Source organism: Canis lupus, chromosome 8 (assembly GCF_011100685.1).
Source record: "Canis lupus familiaris isolate Mischka breed German Shepherd chromosome 8, alternate assembly UU_Cfam_GSD_1.0, whole genome shotgun sequence".
In the NCBI taxonomy this organism is placed as follows: Eukaryota; Metazoa; Chordata; class Mammalia; order Carnivora; family Canidae; genus Canis; species Canis lupus.
This window is the reverse complement of record NC_049229.1, coordinates 27,789,195-27,812,016: the sequence shown is the minus strand read 5'-3', so window position 1 is coordinate 27,812,016 and position 22,822 is coordinate 27,789,195. Positions and strand designations below refer to the sequence as shown.

At 37.1% G+C, this 22,822-nt stretch overlaps 1 protein-coding gene and 1 long non-coding RNA gene across 3 annotated transcripts in view; one reads left to right on the top strand and one right to left on the bottom strand.

Annotated features, from left to right (window-relative positions):
- Positions 1-822: 822 nt before the first annotated feature.
- On the bottom strand, positions 823-15,500 carry TMX1 (thioredoxin related transmembrane protein 1). Its single transcript, XM_038544703.1, has 8 exons — positions 15,255-15,500; positions 12,036-12,151; positions 10,467-10,512; positions 8,144-8,272; positions 6,184-6,229; positions 5,988-6,089; positions 5,810-5,876; positions 823-2,614 (listed from the first exon to the last, which is right to left on the bottom strand). Exons 1-8 carry the CDS (start codon positions 15,404-15,406, stop codon positions 2,436-2,438), a joined length of 837 nt encoding a protein of 278 aa, XP_038400631.1. The 5' UTR covers positions 15,407-15,500; the 3' UTR covers positions 823-2,435.
- LOC111097033 overlaps positions 15,060-22,822 on the top strand; it is an 82,600-nt gene continuing 74,837 nt past the window's right edge. For both annotated transcript variants that reach the window (XR_005363250.1, XR_005363249.1), the window contains exon 1: positions 15,060-15,775. This is a non-coding gene — a long non-coding RNA (uncharacterized LOC111097033). The remainder of the gene's footprint in view (positions 15,776-22,822) is intronic.

The following is a 22,822-nucleotide window of genomic DNA, read 5'->3' as shown; positions in this document are numbered from 1 at the left end:
AAACCACGAGGTATCACTTTACCCATCAGAATGGCTATACTTAATGAGACAAGAGATAACAAATGTTGGTGAGAATGTGGAGAAAAAAGAACCCTTGTGAATGGAAGCCACGATTATATACATAGGACTTCTTCATTAAAACTTCTGTCATTCTTGCTAAGTATCTAGATAATATGTAGTAGAACTGCATTTTCCATTGGAGTGGAAAGATTTTACACTTCCATGGTATCACTGAATAATTATTGGGGAGGGGGGGAAGGAGCAGAGTTCTCCAGGAGGGAGCAGAGTTCTCCAGGATGCTGATACTGCACCTTAATCTTTCCTATAATGAAAACAAAAGGGTTCTGTTAAAGGTAAAATGATACTGCATAGCTTCTGTACACCGCTAGTGTGACAGAAAATTGATTATTCAGATGTCTAGAGTAACTGAAGAGTCACTGGAGAGATGCAAGAGTCGTGATGAAATGCAAGATGTTTTCTAAAATATCATGGCTCTACTTAGGCTACTTTAAAATTTTACTTTACTTTTTAAAATTTTTAATTTTTTACTTTTAAATATTCTACATACATAGTATTTTCTAATCATTTAAAAACTTAAAATCTATGCTGTGTATATGAGAACACTAGAAAACAGAATGCCTGATTAAGGAGCACTATTTTCCTCTATCATCTCAAGTAACAGAAAAAGAGGTGTATGACTCTAGCTTTTTGACTGTACAGATCAAGAACACACAGTGACACAACTATTCATCCGAACATCGTTAAATACAAAATAATTAGGCTTTTCTAAATATGCAACCAGAAATCACACTTGTCTCCAGCTTTAGTGAAGTGCTTAGAAAAGTTTATTTTGTGCTTAGACTATTTTTCTAAAGCATCACAAAATTATTATACATCCAAAACTCTTCAATGATAGAATGTTTAATATTCTAAAGGCAAGATCTTTCAGAAAAACTGTTGTACATTATGATACTGTGTAAGTCTAATGGAGTCACATAGCAGCAGAATCTAGACAAAAGGGGGCATCACAGAACTTTTCTATTACATAATGGACAAATGACTCATTCTGAGTTATGGTTTTTCCCCGTTTTGTAGGTAATACAGTTCTTATTTCCACTCATCACACCTCACTGCTTTTGCTGAAAGGTGAAAACTCTGTGCTGTAGCTGTCTGAGGAGTAAAAACATATTAAATGTCCCATCCTGCTGATGCTCACCTGTGAAATACTACACAATAAAAAGTACAGCAGAATATGGATTTTGTGTGTTCATAAACTTAAGAATGCTATGATTTTTAAACATCAAACATGTACAGCCTTTGTAAAATCAATTAAGAACTTTCTGTGTGAGGACAAATGTGCATTGAAAATATACACTGAGATACTTTTTCCTGAGTAGAATGTTAACTTTATTTTATATCAAATTAAGTTTCTATGAATTTTCAAAATGTAAAATATCAAAGCTTTTCCTCAACACCAAATAAAAATCAGGAATGTTCACTTTCATATTAAAAAGAAAATTCAAGTAGAGGTTCAGTAGAATGTTATAAAACCTGAAATGAATGGCCAAAATTTTAAATTATTAGTAGATAGCTCTTCAATTTTAAGAATCCTGCAGTAAACTTCAGTTTGAAACAACAAAAAAAGAACCATTTATTAAAGAATGAAAAACATTTCCAGAAAATTATCCAATTTGGAAAATGAAAAATGTAACCCATGGTAAAAAAAATACAAATCATACACTGAACAGAAGGGGACAATAAAGGCAACCGACCTTTATAGGAATCAAGACAACACCATGGACTTATATAAAAACTTCCTAAATCAGTAGCATATCCTGTATTATCACATGTAGAAAACTAAAGCAAAGTAGTTTTTATTAGTTGCATAATCTAAAAATAGGAAGAAATTTTGGACTATATCTCTAAAATGACCAGAGTTGTCACTGAAATACACATTTCTTCAGACAATGGGCAAAGTTCCCATTTATGGGAAAATGTTCTTTTTTCACACAGTGAAACTGAGAAAAATCATATCAAATGAGAAATCTTCTTCTCCAAAGTAATCCTCTTAAGTATCTCAATAATGCAATATTTGGGAAATGTAATTGATCAACTCAGAAAACTTGAAACATTATTAACATACTCAAATCTTATTGCTTGGCACCAGATTTTTCAAAAATTAAAGAATTGTTTAAACCACCATACTGCTGTTCTTAAATCCTATTTCAAAATTTTTTACGTAGTATTACTTTCATTTTCTGAAGGTACTCTGTTCAAGTGCTACTTTTATTTTCTGAAGGTAGTCTGTTCAATCTAATGACAATCTAGACTGAACCTTGCAATGTACAAACAAGTCACAGTTCACTTCAAACCACAAAGAAATGATTGATCTTCTGTTTTTGCCAAAATAATATTACAACATTTAGAAAAATTAACTAGGATTTATCTGTGGCCAATGAAGTACCCACAGAACGTTGTCTTATGGCATTCTGTGGAAAGTCTTTGTTTGTTCCTTCTTTATTTCCAGCTTCCTCTTCTGAAACATCTTCTTCATCAGCCTCTTGTTCCTCCTCCACTTTTTGCAAAGGTTGAGAAGACTCTGGTAATAATTTTTCTTAAAGATAAAGACCAGATGGAATTAGGAAGTATAAACTTCCAGTTATAAAATAAATAAGTCACTGAGATGAAAAGTACAGCATACGGAATATGTAATAGCATTATATGACAACAGAAAATAACATCCACAGCGGGCATTAAAAAATAATAATAATAAAAATCAAGACCAGAAATAGGTTTTCCTTGATGTACTAGACTTGCACTAGAGTAAAATCAAGAGACAATTCATATGCCCATAAATTGCTTTGCCACTTTATCAATCCTAAATTTAGATTTCCAAAAGGGATATCTTTAGGAATAAACGACACCATAAAAATAAAAATTGGTTTGAAAAATCCACCTTACCAAATTCATTATAATTACCTGCCTGTTTATAAACTGAACTGACATTAATAAGCTAAAATTAATGCTGTGATTGTGGATGCCGTAAGAAAATACACTGCATTAAACAGAGCTATCTTAATTTTCTATTACATCTTCTAGCTGGGTGCCTGGGTGGCTAAGTGGCTAAGTGTCTGCCTTTGGCTCCGGTCATGATCCCACAGTCCTGGGACTGAGTCCCATATCAGACTCCCTGCTCCGCAGGGAACCTGCTTCTCCCTTTGCCTCTACTCCCCTCCCTCTCTCTGTCTCTCACTCATGAATAAATAAAATTTTTAAATCAATCAATCACTCTTCCAGTTAACAAGTACACTGAAATAAATCACCACTACCTTCATTTCAGTTCCCAGGTGAACAGGAATCAGACATTTACAATTAAAGGTTATATTCCTACCCAAGTTTTTTCAAGGAGTTTCACAAATGTTCTTCCTTACATATATAATTTTATTAAGATACAAATTACAAATAATATAATATACAAATCCTAAGTATCCAGCTCAATGAATTTTTTTAAAGATTTTATTTATTTATTCATGAGAGAGAGAGAAAGAGAGGCAGAGACACAGGCAGAGGGAGAAGCAGGCTCCATGCAGGGAGCCCTACATGGGACTCGATTCCAGGTCTCCAGGATCATGCCCTGGGCTGAAGATAGCACTCAACCGCTGGGCCACCCAGGCTGCCCAGCTCAATGAATTTTCTGTGTTCACACATATCACATATATACCCTTTCCATTCTTTTAAAAAGACCCATTGATAGTTAACTTCAACTTAGAACACACCATGTTACTGAGATACAGAACACAGAATTGGGTCAATGAGCTTCAGTCTGTTCAGTGATCCTAGCCTGCCCCTAATCTTAGGTGATCCAGAAGAGAGTAGGGAGTTGCAAGGGTGTTAAGGCACAAGAAAACACTGGAAGAAATTACCACATGGTAGACAATGTTATTTGGTCTGGCATCCCTCCTTCTGTTGGGTTAAGAGCCCCTTCTCTGTGCCACATCCCATGTAGCAGTGGTGAGCACTACAGTATGCAACAGCAGTTCTCCACCAGGGGTGATTTTGCTGTACTCTGCCCCCATCCCCTATTCCCCACCTCCTGGCCAAAAGAACACTTAGCAATGTCTGGAGATATCTTTGGTTGTCACAACTAAGGAGCAGTGCTACTGCCAACCAGTGGGATGCTACCAAACATTCAACAACATACAAAAGACAGTCTGTCACAATTAAAAATTATCCAGTCCAAAAGGTGAGAAGTGTTCAGGCTGAGAAACCCTGGTTCAGAGTGACTGTTCCAAACAAGTGAACTCTCTCTATACTAGTGGAGTACACGGGAATTTTTCTAAAAGATAGGTGGGTGTAAGAAAAAAATGTATCTCCTTCTTACTCTGGATTGTGAACTACGGCTCTCTTAATCATCTTATGCTAAGGACTGGAAAGAGCCAAAAATGAAGCAAACTAAGGCATAGAAAACTAAGCAATTCAGAAACACATCTTAACATTTGAGCCCTAGAATCCAACCATCTCTGCCCTCAAGACTTCTTTGCTATCTGAAGCAATAAACTTCCATTTTGCTTAAAGTTAGACTGAGGTAGGTCTTACCTAGCAACTCAAAATCTAAGTTAAACACACATACTGGAAAACAACTCAAATCATGTGGCCGGCTATAGAGGGCGCAGTATCACATTAAAGTATGGGTTAATATCTATCAGTTGTGCCACAGATTACTTAAGAGACAAACTGTTGTTAGCTTTAAGGGTTTTTAAGTGGTATAAACATTACATGTACATTCACCAACTTTTATCATTTTTTTATTCAACAACTTTTAAATGGTCTTTTAAGTAATCTGTGCTTGCATTTCTTTCTTACAGGTCAGTGGCTCTTGTTTAAAATGATTCCTTTCCCTGTATATGTCCTTTTCATTACTGATGTAATGATCTAAGAAATGAAAAGATAATCTGTCAATTATCAGCAATCTCCACTGATTTCAACTGAAGAGTTCTGATCTCAAAATATCCTAAGTCATGAAAGGCAGCACGATGAAAATGTCATGCCAACAGTCTAATTTAGGCTCTACTCTCTACTCTGTCACTTCTGTGTGACCCTGGGAAAATAGTTCACCTCTCTGAGCCTTACGTTCCTCAACCACAAAATGGAGAGGGTATCACTTATGAAATCTAGAGAGTTGCTGAAAATTGAATGGGATGGCACAAAATGAAAGTTCTTTATAAACAGCAAACAGGAGTGCTTCCAAATCAGTATAATTCTCAAGATTAAAATGCATGTTTGAGAAGCAATTATATGAAGACAGACATCAGTGAATACTTCTAATTATATAAATTCATCTTGTAGTACAGTGTCAATGCTAATCCTAAATCAGCTATTTTTCCAAAAGCCTACCATAAAAACTTAACTTGGCTAGCATACAAAGAAAAATTTTAAATGTGGTCACTATAATAATGAATGACTTCAAGAGTAGAATATATTCAACCTTTTCTCATTCAAGTATACTCAAATGGATCCATGAATATCATGGAATTTTCAAATAAAATGACAATAGACCAATGTCATTAAATATCTACAAGTTATATGCACTGTTAAAATTATCCACATTATAAAAGCCAAGAAAATAACTATGTTCCAAAACCCACCAGGCTGTCATTCTTACACAGAGTAAGTGTCTCCCAGTTCCGTCCAAAATAATCTACCATTCATATTTAGAATGCTAAGCTGGAAGGGCAATCTGTTATGTGTGTGATTATGTTCACAGAAATGAACAGAATTATAGCAAATAAACATTTAAAAATATACTTACTGGAAGGGTATGGCTGAGGTCTGCGCCTTTTTGAAGGAAAAAGGCAATCTGCCACAAATATCATACACTGCAAAAATAAATACAAGAAATTCAAATGTATATAACAGAGCTAGTGTAACTACATTAAATTATCAGATTTAATTTTTTTTCCCTAGTACTCTGAAAATGAAATACTTACAAGTCCTAGTAATAGTCCTGAAAGCAGAGTTGCTAAAGCAAAAACTGTATATGATCCCCAAACTGGTAACCCCAGGTCTTCAATAAAATAGTTATGGCAAGTCTAAAACAAAAAGAAAAAAATAAACTAAAAACCTAGTTGTTTAGAATAAAAGTGTCAAAAATGTTTAAAATAGAAATAAAACTTTAGCCCATACCCGGATCCACATAGACAGCTGAAAGAGTGCAGACATACTACTCATCCTGAAAGAAAGGAGAGGGGAATCAGAAACTGAGTAAGACACACAGCTTAGAAGTACAATATGTGCATATCTATACCTTCTACCTTTCAGTCAAAATTTCCCCATCATGACAGATTTTATTGCTGGTGTTAATCCTCCAAAGCATGAGCAGAGAAGGGAGCCTGAAGGGAGAACTGGGAGCACTTGTTGAACTGATCCTGCCCACCTAAGAATTATCCCCCTTTTGTATTAAAAATAAATCTTACAATAGCATTAGTTTGATATCATTTAATGATATACAAAGAAACTACATAGGAGGGCAGCCCCGGTGGCGCAGCGGTTTAGCGCCACCTTCTGGGGCGTGATTCTGGAGGCCCTGGATCTAGTCCCACATCGGGCTCTCTGCATGGAGCCTGCTTCTCCCTCTGCCTGTGTCTCTGCCTCTGTGTGTGTGTGTGTGTGTGTGTGTGTGTGTGTGTGTGTGTGTCTATCAATAAATAAATAAATAATCTTAAAAAAAAGAAACTAGATAGGAAATAAATGCTAAGTAATAATATAAATAAAAATAATAATTATTTTCACATAAACCCAAGTAGCTTAGATGGGAAGTTAGAAAAAGGCATGCTCCAAAACTAAGAAGGGTTTGTACCCAGAAACCCTGTTTTCCCCCAGCGGAAAAGTGTTGCCACTAACACATGAACTAATTCACACCTAAGCCAGAGTTCCTGGATGCAGGATGGTCTTACCCACTGCCAATCATTGGGTAGGTGAATCTAATGACACAGGAAGTGCCTCTTTCAGTCCACCAGTAAAAAAGGCATGGACTGCTCAATTCAACAGAGACTTACAAGCTACTGGAGAGGGGAAGAGTCATTTACAAGATTTCAAATTAACAAAAATCAGTTGCATTTTCAGTTCAACCCAGAAAGGTGATTCAACCACATTGCTTCTCCTGTTTGAACTGCAAAATGGGAACAGGAACAAGGAACTGAAACATAAAGCACTGTTGTAGCCTCACTGTAGTTAGCACTAATTAGGCTCTATCAGGAATATCAGGTGCCTTAATTGGGTTGGCATGATGGTTCAGTAGGGGGAATTCTGAGAGCTACAGGACAAGTGAATTCAGAGATTATCACAGGAAAGGTGTCAGGAAAAGGTGGTAAAGACAAAATTCTACTTTAAAATACTGCCTAGGGTTGATCTTTTGTCCACTCCCAGAATCCAGAGCATTTTTATCTCTTATACCATTGGTGTAACAACCCCCCCATCCTTCAAGAGCAAGTGTGGTAAGAGGACAGGAAGAAACAGATTGGCCACACCAGGATGACTCCATGGGGACCTCAGCAAAACTCAGTATTTCTGGATGTCTCTCAAATGATGTGTGAGGCCTTATACACCAACAGCTAAGAGGAAATATGCTAGCTATCTCCAGGTATTACTACTCCATTGCCTAGCTATACATAAAGCCGAGTGGTTATTCATGCCATTAAGATCATTGTTCATCTATACTATTCAACCAAAAAATTATCAGATGGGTAGAATAATTCAATCACATGAAGAACTGAAATCTAAAGACGGCAAGAGGAGATACATGTCTGAGGCTTCTCATTCAAAGAATAAGTTCAAATGATAACTTTACCCATTATACTGTTCAGGAAGACTGATTAGTTTTTGATGATACAAATAACCATGATCTACAAAGCTAAAATATTCCTGAAAAGGCTTTCAATTCTAGTGAATGCCTCCTTCTAGCTTAACAAGGATCAAAGTATCGGACTTAAAAGAAAAAGCCAAACTAAAAATATCACAGTAAATATGAATGTACTGTTAAGGGTCCAAGAATTAAAACTCAGTATGAATGCTTTATTTCCACAAAATGTCATTATCTGGTCCAACTGATTCTGAAATAAATAATAGAAAAATCCTTCATACTTACAGAACAGAACCTGGACCAAACCATGATGAAACCGGTTCAATACTTTTCCACTCTTTCTCACTTATGAAGTTTATGAAGTCCTTCTTAGTCCTTGGGCCTTGATAGCGCCTAAATTCACCATCTTTACAACTAAAGAGGATCAGAATTACATATTAAACAGAACCAAGTAGGTAAAGTTTGTGTTTGTTTTTACTATTTCTTTAACATCATTTTATAATCAATCCTTATATTCAGAATCATTAGTAATGCATAAGTAACAAATCATACTAACTGCCTACTCATAACATCTTAGCTCCAAATTTAAACAATGGGGTTATAAACAATCATAAGCCTTAAGACTATTATTACCTTTCCAAATAATAAAACTATGAAACACAGTAGTTATATGTCAATTATAGCTCAATAAATGTGTAACGCACATATTAAAAGGATGACTGCATGAAAAGTTGTGAGAATAGTGTCTGGCACTTATTATTAGCCACTTTTAAGCTATATAGGTTAAAAATTTAAGGCATTTTTCTGGTATTTTCAGCCCTAATCACATCATTTTAACTGTGCTACTATGAAGTCCTGGAGGGATCTGTTCGTGTTTCCTTTCCTCTTATTTTACTGTCTGCTTTGCATTCTTCCTGACAGCCACCTCCCCCTTCCCATTCCCAATGTATGAAGTTCTCATAGGTTCAAAAATGTTCTCCCTGGTCCCACATCTTTACTATTTTCAAGCTACCCTAAATAATACTGCCAGTCCAACCCTATATAATACTTTTATTTTTATTGCTTAAGTGCAAAAACCTTCGAAAATTCCCTACCTATAGTAGGGTTAGAGGATCCTTTAGCCATCCAGAGCCAAAGACCACAAGGAGGCCCCCTCTCAAAAAATACAGTTTTGTAACGTCAATGGCATTTGAGCTGTTTTTGAGGAATAGGTAGAAGTTCAACAGGTGAAAGAATGGGCATGACAAACAATGTGACTTAAAAAAAAAGACAGGAAATTCCAGATAAGTTCAGGGGATGTTAAGAAGTGAGAAGGAAAATCAAAGACAGTGATTTGAACCAGTTAAGGGGCATGTGGAGAAAAGAATTGAGTGAAAATGGACAGTAGTACTTACAGAGACATAGAACATGTGTATGAACAGGCACAAAGGGAGTAGGGAAGAATACAAAGGTATAGGGAAACAGACATAAACATGAAAAAAAAAAGTTGACAAAGAAAAGCGAGATACACACAAAAAACTGTCAACTTGCTTTCATGACTTTATATGAGAAGAGAAGTACCTCCTGGCATTCAACTCACCAGCTAGATGAACTTTACCTTATAGGGCAGGTCAGGCATACCTCAGAGATATCACAGTACCACACCAACCACCCCAGTAAATCACAACAAAGCAAGTCACAAAACTTTGTGGTTTCCAAACACATATAAATATTTACTGTACTGTGGTCTACTAAGTATACCTTCCTTAAAAAATACTTTATTGCTAAAAAATGTAACCCATTAACTGAGCTTTCAGTAAGTTGTAATCACTTATTACAGACCACCCATAAGAAATAGAGTAATGAAAAAATCTGAAATATTGCAAGAATTACCAAAATGTGACAGAGACCCAAAGTGAGCAAATGCTATTGGAAAAATGGTACAGATTAGCTTGACACAAGGCTGCCACAAACCTGCAATCTGTAAAAATCGCAGGATCTGTGAAGCACAATAAAATGAGGTGGGCCTGTATAGACTTGAGATTTCTGATCCCCAGTTTAGAAGAGAAATTCAAACTAAAAGACGTGATACTGAAGACTACATAATCTTGTTCATTCTTACTTAGCACTCAACCGTTTCACTTACTACTGTCTGAAGATTGAGCTATAGCCCTTTCATAGCTAATTTTTGAACATATCAGATTCATGAGACTATTTATGACTGTTCATGAGATTATCCAAAGGGTAGAATGCTTATTTCTGCACTCTTTGGAAAATTCAGGGTTGCATCTACATCCCTGTGATGAACCAGGAACCACCCTAGCCCAGTGATTTTTCTGTTACCAGACTTTCTACAGGACTTAAACACAACTCTGGGCTCATCATCATTTACTATACTATTTGGTATCACATCATGTCATATGAACATAATCCTCCAAAATAATTACAAAGCTCTGAGACCAGGGACTGTCTCATACATCATCCATCTATCTAGAGACACCTTGGACAGCACTAAGGGCAAAATAAGCCTTACTGAATATAATGCTGTTTAATCCAGGCCAGAGGCCTACTATTCTGATTATGCTATGTCGAATCCTTCTCCGTAACTACAGAATCTTCAAATACTTACTGATAAATAGTAGGAAGAGCAGTTATGATAAATCGTCCACTCAGCCCTAAAAATTATAAAGATTAGAAATCAATACAAGAAAGAACACACAGCAGGTTTTATATGAGCCAACAATCACTTGCTACTAAAAGTTGATTCTCAATTATTTAAATATTAATGGGGAAAGCATATGAAATCATACCTAAAAATAGTTGAGCTTTGTAACAATAAAAAAAATCCTAATTATGTACTTAAAGCAACTTTAAAAATCAATACTATTGCGCAGTATCCCAATTACAAGTACGTAATGCTTAAATATCGAAGGTATCTGTGAATATATATATTAACATTTGATCAATTATACCACTGTGTGGTATAATTATAAGACTACTAGCAATGAGTAATGGGAGAGCACAATATAACAGTAATCTTAGGTCTAAATCAAATGAGGAATCCCTGGGTGGCTCAGTGGTTTAGCGCCTGTCTTCGGCCCAGGGTGTGATCCTGGAGTCCAGGGATCGAGTCCCATATCAGGCTCCCTGCATGGAGCCTGCTTCTCCCTCTGCCTGTGTCTCTGCCTCTCTCTCTCTCTCTCTCTGTCTCTCATGAATAAATAAATAAAATCTTAAAAAAATAATAAAATAAAATAAAGTTGCATTTGACATTCAAAAAACAAAGGCAGAGTCAATGTGTTATTAAAAATGGAAAATATTTAAAAAATGGAAAATATTTTGAACCTTTCATAAGGTGAGCAATAACAGCTAACATTATTAACCATGTTAGGCAGTAATATAACTAGAGTTTAATCTATGCCTCAGTTTTCTTATGTGTAAAATGGGGATATTACCTATCTCACAAGGTTGTACAGAACTATATGTATAGGATAAACGCAAAACACTTGGAACAATATCTGTACCAGGTAAGTGCTCAATAAATATTAGCTATTATTACCATCTGGGATGGGAACAAAGTCAACAACCCAAGTTTATTGTGACCAAGAACAGGTAAGATAAAGCTGGTCTAAAAAAAGAGCATCCATCTGTAAGAGTAGGGCGTGCCACTTGTTCAGGGGGCCATGTCAGGAGTATATTTGACCCCATAACCATGAGATCTTTGTATTAAAAGGTATTAAATTTGAAACCCAATTAAAAGATCCAGATCACTTGTCAGGAAATGTGCCCTTGGCTCTATATAGAACCTCAACCACATGCTCCTTATTCTGAAGCTTGGTATGGATGCAAATGACAGCTTGGCCAATGTCCACCTAAACCACAGTATTCTAGGATTTCTCAAAGGCATCTTACCACTAGTCTGGGGCCTGGGATAAGAAGGGAAAAAAAGATCAGATCAGAGGCTCTTATATGGGCAAGAATGGGAAGAAGGCAATGTCTCCAAGGTCCCTTAGAGCAATACAATCTGCTTTCTGCAGCCACTGCACAAGGATCCCTCATCGGGGAGGTAGTTGAGCTTAAGTAGCATAGTCAGTTACGTTTTCAAAATCTAAGGAAAAGTAGTTAAAACCAAGTGATGTGGCAAACAGGATGAACATATTAACCCAATCTGCAAAGACTAACCACGGACTTACAGTACCTGGCTGCTCTGTGACATCTACTTTTGCAACATTAACCTCAAGATCTTCTCCCCATTCAGCAAAACTTTCCCATTCTGGTTGAAGATTCTGACAAGCAGGACACCATGGAGCATAACTAAGAAATATAGTTTAAAAAAAAAAAAGTTAAGCACCATATGACCACACAGAGAAAAAAATTCTTGTGAAGAATATTTCATACTAAAAACAATACAGCAAAATGATTAATTTTGTGAAGATAAAAAAGTTTTAATTGTGGGTCAAACATTCTGGAAATCAAAACTCTTAACTGATAACACTAATCACAGAAAAGTAATTATGAGAGTAAGTTCTTAAGACACAAAAATAAGTTCTTAAGACACAAAAGTAAGTTTCTAAGTTCACATGCAAAAGAGCTCTTTAAAAACCTTTGAATTTCTCGGATGCCTGGGTGGCTGGCTCAGTGCTTGGGTTAAGCATTTGCTTTGCTTTCAGCTCAGGTCAAGATCCCAGGGTCCTGGGATCCAGCCTCCAGTCAGGCTCCCTGCTCAGCAGTAGGAAGTCGACTTCTTCCTCTGCCCCTTCCCCCACTTGTGTGCGTGCTCTCTCTCTCTCAATAAATAAATAAAATCATTTAAAAACAAACAAACAAAAAAAAAAAAACCAAAACCTGTAAATTTCTCTATAAGTATGTGGCCATTGGAAACCTAAAAACCAAATTTGGAGCTCACCAGTTTTAATAATTTGCACTACAGGAGTCACAAATGAGAAAAATAGGAACTCCCCAGGGCTGAGGTGAACAAGGAAATGTAGGCCCCTACTTAATGGAGAATAATCACCAGCAAGACCACCAGGAAGCAATTTACAGCTTGGTAGCAAGGTCTAGCTTTTATTTAAAATTAGCTGAAAATCTGTATTTATACAAAAATGTTACCTCAAAACTTAACTAAGATACAAACAGTAGGCAAGCCAAACAAAATTCCTTTTGCCAGCCCTTGGTCAGCCAGTTTCTAAGACCTCAGGTTTACAAATCTATGGGTAAGTTTATTAGCTTTTTAATTACTCCTCAGACATTCAGCATCTTTCAAGGCCCTGATTTTCCCCCAGGATTTTATCATCTTTTAATTTGAGTTTTAAAAAAATCAGTTTTTTTTTTAATGTAACCAAGAATAAAAAATCAGTTTTTTTAATGTAACCAAGAATAAAGCCTGTACTTGTTGAACACAAGAGTAGTTTCTACATTTCATTATATCTGAAATTACTTTATGAAAATAAAATTCCTGAAAGTAATTGGCACTGTGGAACAAGACTAGCACCATACATGAAAGGGAAAGCCCTTAACAAGAGATTGTATTTCAATGAAAATATCTCTGTAACAAAACCGATCAAGATGGATGTAATGCAGATAACAGACTTGTAATATGAGCTGACTATCATTAGGACTAGAAGGATCTATCCCCTTTTCAAGTTCCTCTTGTTTCTTAGGTGCTTTTTAAAATCTTAACCCCAAATTCAGTAAGCTAAAGGAAAAAAATAAGTACAATAATATAGTCTAATTTCACTGAGTTCTAATTCAAATCCCCTAATAAACTTTTGACCACTATATTTATAGTTTAAGCAAATGAGTTAAAAAACAACTTCAAAAAAAAAAAAAACTTCAAGTACCACTTGTCTGTATTTTGCACATAAATTCATAATAACTATTGTTTTAATATTCATGAAACTGTAACTATTTTATTGGCACAATCTAAAATAAGTCATTCATGTCAATAAAAACTAAATGTTGTCCTTGGTTATATTTCCTCTGCCCTGTAGCTTCAAAGGTGCCTGAAAATCCATTTCACTAAGTTACAGATTATATGTATACTACATAAACACTTCCCCCTAACTTTTCCTTCATATAAACGTTCTATGCCTTTTTTGATTTTATAACTCAGGAGTTACTGATTTGGCCTTCTGCGGTCTCCTTTAGGGACATCTACCTCCATCCATCAACTGGCAACCTAAGGATACAGGAAATCACTCACCTGAACTGTTTTAAAGAAGGGGGCTATTCTAACAATTATTGCATACCTACTCTTAGGCTCTGAAAACAGAAAGGAAGCCAGTATAACAGTACTGGACCACATTAATTAAAGCCTTTAGGCATTTCTCACTTGTAAAATGCGGGAAATAATACCTTATAGAATTTGTAGAGCATTAAACAGGATAATGTATACAAAGTGCGTAGCAGTGTCTAGTACACTTAACACTCATTAGTGTTTTTTTAATTAACATCACTAACACCACTATTATCAACAGTGGTACCATTATCATTATCATCACCACCACCACCAATCAGCAACTAAAGCAGAGGGAGGCAGTTTATTTTCTATCGATGCAGAAGGGACACTATTAGAGTCCCCACAGAAAAGTGATTTCCTCTGTACAGTAAATCATCATTTACGGGTGGTCTTAAGAGTTTACAATCACACTCATACATTAATTTTACTTTTTAATGAAATAACACTTGAGCCTGAGAGTAACAGCCCACCGTATTCAGTTCTTTGCAAAACACATCCAAAGGAAAATTGAGATGTGGAGAAAGTGAAACAAACAGACAACAACAACAACAACAACAACAAAAACAAAAAGAAAATTTAACATTCCAACTTGAATTTACTCAGCACCTCAAATAAGAATATACTCAATCCATAAAATAAAACTTAAGATTAAAAAAAAGAGTCTCAAAAAAAAAAAGTCTCAAATTCCAACACTATAAATGGACTTTTAAAGGATAATGAGAAGGAGAAGAGAGGTTCTGCTCAATTCACTCTTTTGTAAAGTCTGGTGAAAAGTTAAGTGAGAAGTTTGTGGAAGGATCGTGCTAAAATAGACAGCTGTAGGGGAGCTAGTCAGACCAACCACCTCCAGCCCAGTCGTGAGAAGCCGAGCGAGAATTCCCAGCGGAGCGCCGCCTCGGAGCCGCAGCACCGCGCGGGACACGCCCTTCGGGGGACACTCAACGTTCCCCGGTGAGAAACCAAGAAGGGGTGGGACCAAGCCAGCGGCGCGTCCGAATACGAGTTTAGGGATCCCGAAGAGCCAGGGGCGCCGGCTCCACGGCTCCGAGGGCGAGTACTGGGGAGCCCAGGGCCCGCAGGGCGTGGTGGGTGGAGGTGAAGTCTGGTGTCCAGACGTGGATCTAGGACGCGGACCTTCCGGCCCACCAAGGGGACCCGAGACAACCGCCCCACACTCACAATTCTATCATCCACTCTCCTTTCAGCAACTCTTTCCAGTTCTCGTCCGTGATGATGCGCACGTCGCTCCGCCGCCCGTGGGTCCAGGGAGCCCCCCAAACCAAGAGCAGCAACACCGCCACAGGAACCGCGGGACTCCCGGAGGGCATCATTCCTGCAGCGTGCCCACCCCACAGCAAGCGCGGCGGCCCCCACCTCTGCGCAGCCGCTCTCCACTTCCGCCCTCGCGGGCGAATCTGCTCATGCGCCTGACCGCGCGCGCTCCTGGGAACTCTCAATGCGCATGACAAGGCCAAGTCCGACTGAGTCGGTTTGTAAAGCACGCCTGTCCCTAGTGCGCATGACAGAGTTGCGCTTTCTTCCCCCGCCCCTGGTGAGCCCCCAGTACGTTTGGAAAGGAGCGGCACAGGCAGGGGGCGTGGCCTAGGCAGTGGGGCGGGGCTTCGGAGATGACTGGCTTAAATACCGCTCCAGCATTTTGGCGCCAAATAATTGGTAGTCGTACTTCCTCCAGCCAATTGGTAAGTTTACTCTAAAGCAGTTTCCAATTAAGTGCCCTCTAGAGTTTTCCCTTGCTTCTTTTGAAGTTTTTTTGTAGTAAAGCTAATGAATGTTTATGTAAATGAGAATATTGGTTTACTCGGGGAATACAGACTGGAAAGGTGCAACAAGGGAACCTTAGGGCATACGTTTTACATTCTTTATCTTGGTCTCAACAGTTGGTTACATGGGCGTACACATATAAAAAACCATCAAGCCGTACATGTTGAGATTAGTGCACTGTATGCACTTTAGGATGTATGTTGTCCTTCAATTTCTTTTTTTTTTTTTTTCAAGATTTTTTTTTTTTTAAGATTTTATTTATTCATGAGAAACAGAAAGAGGCAGAGACACAGGCAGAGGGAGAAGCAGGCTCCATGCAGGGAGCCTGATGTGGGACTCGATCCCAGGACCCCAGGATCACACCCTGGGCTGAAGGCGGCGCTAAACCGCTGAGCCACCTGGGCTGCCCTCAATTTCTTTTTAAATGTAGTAGTTGACAGAGATGCGAGATCTGAAATTCAAAATGGGAACAAAACACATAGGCTTATAACAAATATTAGAAATTTTTTTTCTCAATCGTTGTAAATGCAAATGCACATCAAAACGTGCACTGCCTCTAGAAAGTATTAGTCCAACGTTAGTAGTTGTAGCCCTTACATCTCACCTCACATCTCTCCTCAACTCACCCCAGTTGGCTGACTTCCTCACCCCTCCCCTGAAAGGCTCTTTCTAGGACACTAGTGATCTGCATGTTAACAAAGCCAATTGTTTCTTCTCCATATTCATCTTACTCCACTGACTGCAGCATCCTGCAGTCACCACACCCTCCTAGAAGCTGCCTTACTGTCTGGCCTTCAGTTGGGCCTCACTCGATTGTTTTTCTCCTTCCTCACTAGCTGCTGCTTCTTGGTTGGTTTTTATGTGATTTCTAGACGTCGGCTTGCCCCAGTTTGCTTTACTGGCCCTTCCTTCTCTTTGTATCCACACACTCCTCCAGGTAACCTCAATCTGGCTGTAAAAGCCATCAGTATACCTGTCATTTCTGCTCTGACCTTTCTGGGAAGTTTCAGACATCATATATTCAACTCTTTGCTGGACGTCTCTTGGATATCAAATAGGCAGTTTAAACATAATGTGGCCAAAAAATAAAATTCCTGGTTCTCCCTCTCGTAGTCTTCCATCTCAGCAAAAAGCTCCAACGTCCATCAGGTTGTTCAAGACCAAAAATTTACATTTTAATTCTTTGGCGCTTTCCCTCTTCATCCCTTCTTCTTGTACTTCATCAGCAAGTCCCATAAACTCGACCCCCAAAACATATCCTGAATCTGACCACTAATTTCCATCTCCATAGCCAACACCCTACTCCAAGGTTCTATCATCTCTTGCCTCTACTATATTAGATTCCTAATTGATCTCCCTTTGTCCTCTCTTGCCTCCTTAAATAAGATCAAGCCATTTCTCTTTAAAACCTTCCAAGTGATTCCCACTTTACTTAAAATTAAATCCCAACTTCTTAAACTCCTTATTATCACTTATAAATTCCTACATGATCTGAAATCTGCCTAACTGCTCCCTCCTCCTTTTACCCTACTACACTCCCATCGCTCCTTGAATATGCCATACTCATTCCCACGTTAGAGAATTGGCATTGGTATTCCCTGTACCTAGACTACTTATCCACTTGTTTTCATATCATTCCATTTTGTCATTGATCTCAACTTAAATGTTATCTCTTAAAAGTCCTGTTAGAGAGTCATATTATCCATGATTTTAGTCTACTCTAAATCTCTGCATGATATTAAACTGATGTCCTTGTTTATCTGATTTGATTTCTTTCCTCACTCAATAAGAATATAAGTTTTAGGGCACTTGGGTGGCTCATTTGGCTAAGCAACCTACTCTTGATTTGAGCTTGTGTCATGATATTACGGTCATAGGATGGAGCCCCATGTCCAGCTCCACACTTAGCATGGAGTCTGCTTGTCCCTCTCCCTCTGCTCCTCCCCACCATGCTTGCACTCTCTCTCTCTCTCACACTTTCTCCCAAATACATAAATAAGTAAAATCTTTTTTTAAAGATTTTATTTATTTATTCATGAGAGACAGACAGAGAGAGAGAGAGAGAGAGGGAGGGAGGCAGAGACAGAGGGAGAAGCAGGCAGGCTCCACACAGGGAGCTCGATGTGAGACTTGATCCCGGGTCTCTAGGATCATGCCCCGGGCCAAAGGCAGGCGCTGAACCGCTGAGCCACCCAGGGATCCCCAAATAAGTAAAATCTTAAAAAAAAATAAGAATATAAGTTTCATGACAGTGGAAAGCTCTATTTTGTTCACTACTGTAATCTCTAAGGTATAGTGCCTAGCCACTATTAGAACTTAGTACATAATAAATGCTCAATAAATATTTGTTGAATGAATGAATAAGGAAAATCATAATTATAGATATGCCATGCTTTTATTTTAATGTATGTGCTGTATTAAGAAAGAATATAAATATATTCTTATGTGTAATATAGAGATAATACCTCCTGTTTATACTTACAGGGTTGATAAAAGGATAAAATGAGGTTATGTTCATGAGTATTCCTTTTAAACTATAAATCATTCAAGATTATTAAAATTCCTTTTAAGGAAATTTTCTGTACAAAAAATGCACTTAGGACTAAAAGTACTAAAGACTGTTAAGTGAAAAGAAATACCATCTAAAATATTTTCCCATCTTGTGTGAGAATTTGTACCCCATAGGCAACTGCTATTAACATTTTCTTTTGTATGCTTTTGGAATTTTTTTGTGTACATAAACTATTCCATATATATATATTCCATATGTGTGTGTGTATATAATACACACACACACGCGCACACACACACACACAGGTACCTGAATGGCTTAGTCAGTTAAGCAGTTGCCTTCAGCTCAAGTCACGATTTCTGGGTCCTGGGATCCACCCTGGTGATAGATTCCTGCATTAGGCTCCAGGCAGCAGCTGTTTACCAACCAAGTATTTCAACATTTTAACAACTGGTGCATCTTTACCTTCACAATGTAACTGAAGACTTATCCCAGGCTAGGGCTGTTCCTCTCCCTCTGAGAGCTAGTTTTTCACTGTTCTGGTTTATTTCATTAGGTTTAGGGGGAAGAGCCACTGATGATCTAGCTTCACTGCTAGGGCTTACCACAGAAACTCACAAGGAAATACTCTTAAATTTAAGTTACTAAAACCAGATTAACCCTCCTAACTAATCAACCAAATCATGAAGTCCTGTTGGTTTTAACATCTAAACTCATCTCAAATCTATCTGTTCATCCCACTGTCATAGCCCTGATATATGCCATCATCTTTTTCTTCTGGAATCTTGAATGGTTTTTTTTTTCCTTTTTTAAAATAATAATCTCATTATTGATATATAATTCATGTACCTATAGCACAACATAGCCCTTTAAAATATACAATTTAATGGTTTTTAGTATATTCACAGTTATGCAACTGTCACTACAGTCAAATTTAGAACTTATTTATCACCTTAAACAGAAATTCCATATACATTAGCAATCATTCCCCATTTCCTCTCAATGACCCTTTTCCCCAGCTCTCAGCAACCACCAATCTACTTTCTGCCTTTATGGTTTTGGGTACTCTGGATATTTCATAGAAATGGAATAATATAATATGTGGCCCTTTGTGACTAACTTCTTTCATTTAGCATAATGTATTCAAAGTTTACTCATGTTGTAGCATGTATCAGTACTCCGTTTCTATTCATTGCTAATTAAACATTCCATTGTATAATTAGAACATACCTGGTTATCCATTCATCAGTTGATGGACATTTGATTTGTTCTACTCCTTAGCTGTTGGGTATAATGCTTCTGTGAGCATTCATGTACAAGTTTTTGTGTGGATATAATGTTCTCATTTCTCATGGGCATCCACTTTGAATTGAAAGTCTTTATGATCTAAGAAACTATTGCCTAATCCAGGGTTACCTATGTTTTCATATAATTTTATAGTTCGGGGCACCTAGGTAGTTCAGTTGATTAAACACCAATTCTTGATTTCAGCTCAGGTTGTGACCTCAGGGCAGTAAGATCGAGCCCCACATCTGACTCCACACTGGGCATAGAGCCTACTTAAGTTTTTCTCTTTCTCTCACTCCCTCTGCCCCTCCCCCACCTCTCTCTCTCTTTCTCTCTTAAAATAAAAGAATTTTATAGTTTTAGCTCATACATTTAAATCTTTGATTCATTTTGAGTTAATTTTTATATATGGTGTGGCTTAAGAGGTCCAACTTCATTCTGTAGCATGTGGATATCCAGTTGTCCCAACATCGTTTGTTGGAAAGACTATTCTTTCACCTTTGAATGGTCTTGGCAACTTTGTCAGAAATCAGTTGGTCATATATGTATGTTGTTTTATTTTTTTCCTTGAATTTTCGTTCTGTTTTGTTGATCTACATGTCTCCTTTGATGCCATTATCACACTGTCTTCATTACTATAGTTTTGAAATCAGGAAGTGTGAGTCTTCCAACTATGTTCTCCTTTTTTTTTTTTTTTTTAAGATTTTATTTATTTATTCATGAGAGTCACAGAGAGAGGCAGAGACATAGGCAGAAGGAGAAGCAGGCTTCCTGTGGGGAGAGCTTGATGCAGGACTCTATCCCAATACCCCGGGATCACGACTTGAGCCAATGGCTGATGCTCAACCACTGACCCACCCAGGTGCTCCATGTTCTTTTTAAAGATTGTTTTAGCTATTCTGAGACCCTTGAATTTCCATATAAATTTTCAAATCAGTTTATTGATTTCCATAAAAAAGCAAGCTGGAATTTTTCAAGAAACTACATGAAATCTGTAGATCAATTTGGGAAGTATTTCCCTTTTAACAATATTAAGCCTTCCAGTCTGTGAACATGGTGTGTCTTTCATTGATTTATGTCTTCTTAATTTTTTTCAGCAAATTTTGTAGTTTTCAAATTATAAGCTTTGCATTTTTATTAAATTTATTCTTAAGTACTCTTTTTGATGCTAATATTAATGCAGTTATTTTCTTAATTTTATTTTTTGTTTGTTTATTGCAGCTGTATGGAAATGTAATAGAATTTATATTTATCTTGTATCCTATAATTTTGCTAGATATGTTTATTAGTTCTAATACATCTTAGTGGATTTCTTAGGATTTTTTTGTATGTAAGATTATATGATCTTAAAGTAAAGATAGGGATCCCTGGGTGCCGCAGCGGTTTAGCGCCTGCCTTTGGCCCAGGGCGCGATCCTGGAGACCCGGGATCGAGTCCCACGTCGGGCTCCCGGTGCATGGAGCCTGCTTCTCCCTCTGCCTATGTCTCTGCCTCTCTCTTTCTCTCTCTGTGACTATCATAAATAAATAAAAAATTTAAAAAAAATAAAGATAATTTTACTTCATTTTTTTTCAATCTAGATGCATTTTATTTAAATTTCCTCCCTAATTTTCCTGGCTAGACCCCTGGTACAATGTTGAATAGTCTTGATGTGGCAAGACTAGAGAAGTCTGTCTTGATTCCTATTCTTGAGAGGAAAGCATTCAGTTTTCATCATTAAGTCTAATGTGAGTTTGGGTTTTTCACAAATGCTTGAAGAGGTTTCCTTCTGTTCCTAGGTAGTCGTGTAGTTTTATCATGATGGAATGTTGAATTATGTCACATGCTTTTTCTGCATTTATTGAGATGATCATGGTGTTTCTGTCTTTTATTCTATTGATATAGTGTATTGGATTAATTGATTTAAACCGACTTTGCATTTCTGATATAAATCCCATTGGTTATGATGTTTAGTTCTTTTTATATATTGCTAGATTTAGTTTGCAGGTATTTTATTCAGGATATTTACATCTATATTCATAAGAGATATTGATCTGTAGTTTTATTTTCTTATGATATCTTTGTTTGGTTTTGATATCAGAATAATACTAGCCTGATAAAATGAGGCAGAAATTGTTCTCTCCTTTTCTATGTTTTAGAAGTGTTTTTGAAAAATTCTATTAATTCTTTAAATGTTTGGTGGAGCTCAACAGTGCAGTGTTCTAGGCCTGGGCTTTTTTTTGTGGGTAGTTTTTATTTATTTATTTATTTTTATTTTATTTTTAAAGATTTTATTTATTTATTCATGAGAGACACACAGAGAGAGAGAGAGGCAGAGACACAGGCAGAGGGAAAAGCAAGGAGCCCGATGTGGGACTCTATCCCGGGTCTCCAGGATCACACCCTGGGTTGCAGGCGGCGCCAAACCGCTGCGCCACCGGGGCTGCCCTGTGGGTAGTTTTTAAATTCCTAATCCAATCTTTTGTTGTAGATCTATTCAGATTTTCTACTTTTTCTTGTGTCAGTTGGGTAGTTTGTATCTTTCTAAGAATATGTCTATTTCATCTAAGTTATCTAATTTTTTGTCCTATAGTAGCTCATAGTATCCCATTATTACCCTTTTTATATATGTAAGGTCAATATTAATATCTCTTCTTTCATTCCTAATTTTACTAATCAATAATTCAGTAATGTGAGTTTTTTTCTTTTTTTCTTGGTCAGTTTAGCCAAAGGTTTGTCAATTTTATTAATCTTTTCAAAGAACCAACTTTTAGTTTCATTGGTTTTCTCTATTTTAAAAAAAATTCTCTGTCTCATTATTTCCTTCCTTTTGCATCTTCGGATTTAGTTTTCTCCCTTCCTCCTTCTAACATATTTTAAGGGGGAAGATTTGGTTAATGACTTGAGATGTTTCTTCTTTTTCTAACATTGGCACTGAACCCCTAAGTTACCTTCTAAACACTGCTTTAGCTGCGTCCCCTAATTTTTGTCACGTTGTGTCATCATTTCATTGCTGTCAAGGTATTTAATAATTTTCCTTTTGATATCTTCTTCATCCATTGGTTATATAGAAGTGTGTTGTTTATTTCCACATATTTTTGAATTTCCCAAATTTCTTTGTCATTAATTTCTAATTTCACCCTCTTATCATCAAAGAGATACTTCCTGTGATTTCAGTTTTTCCTAA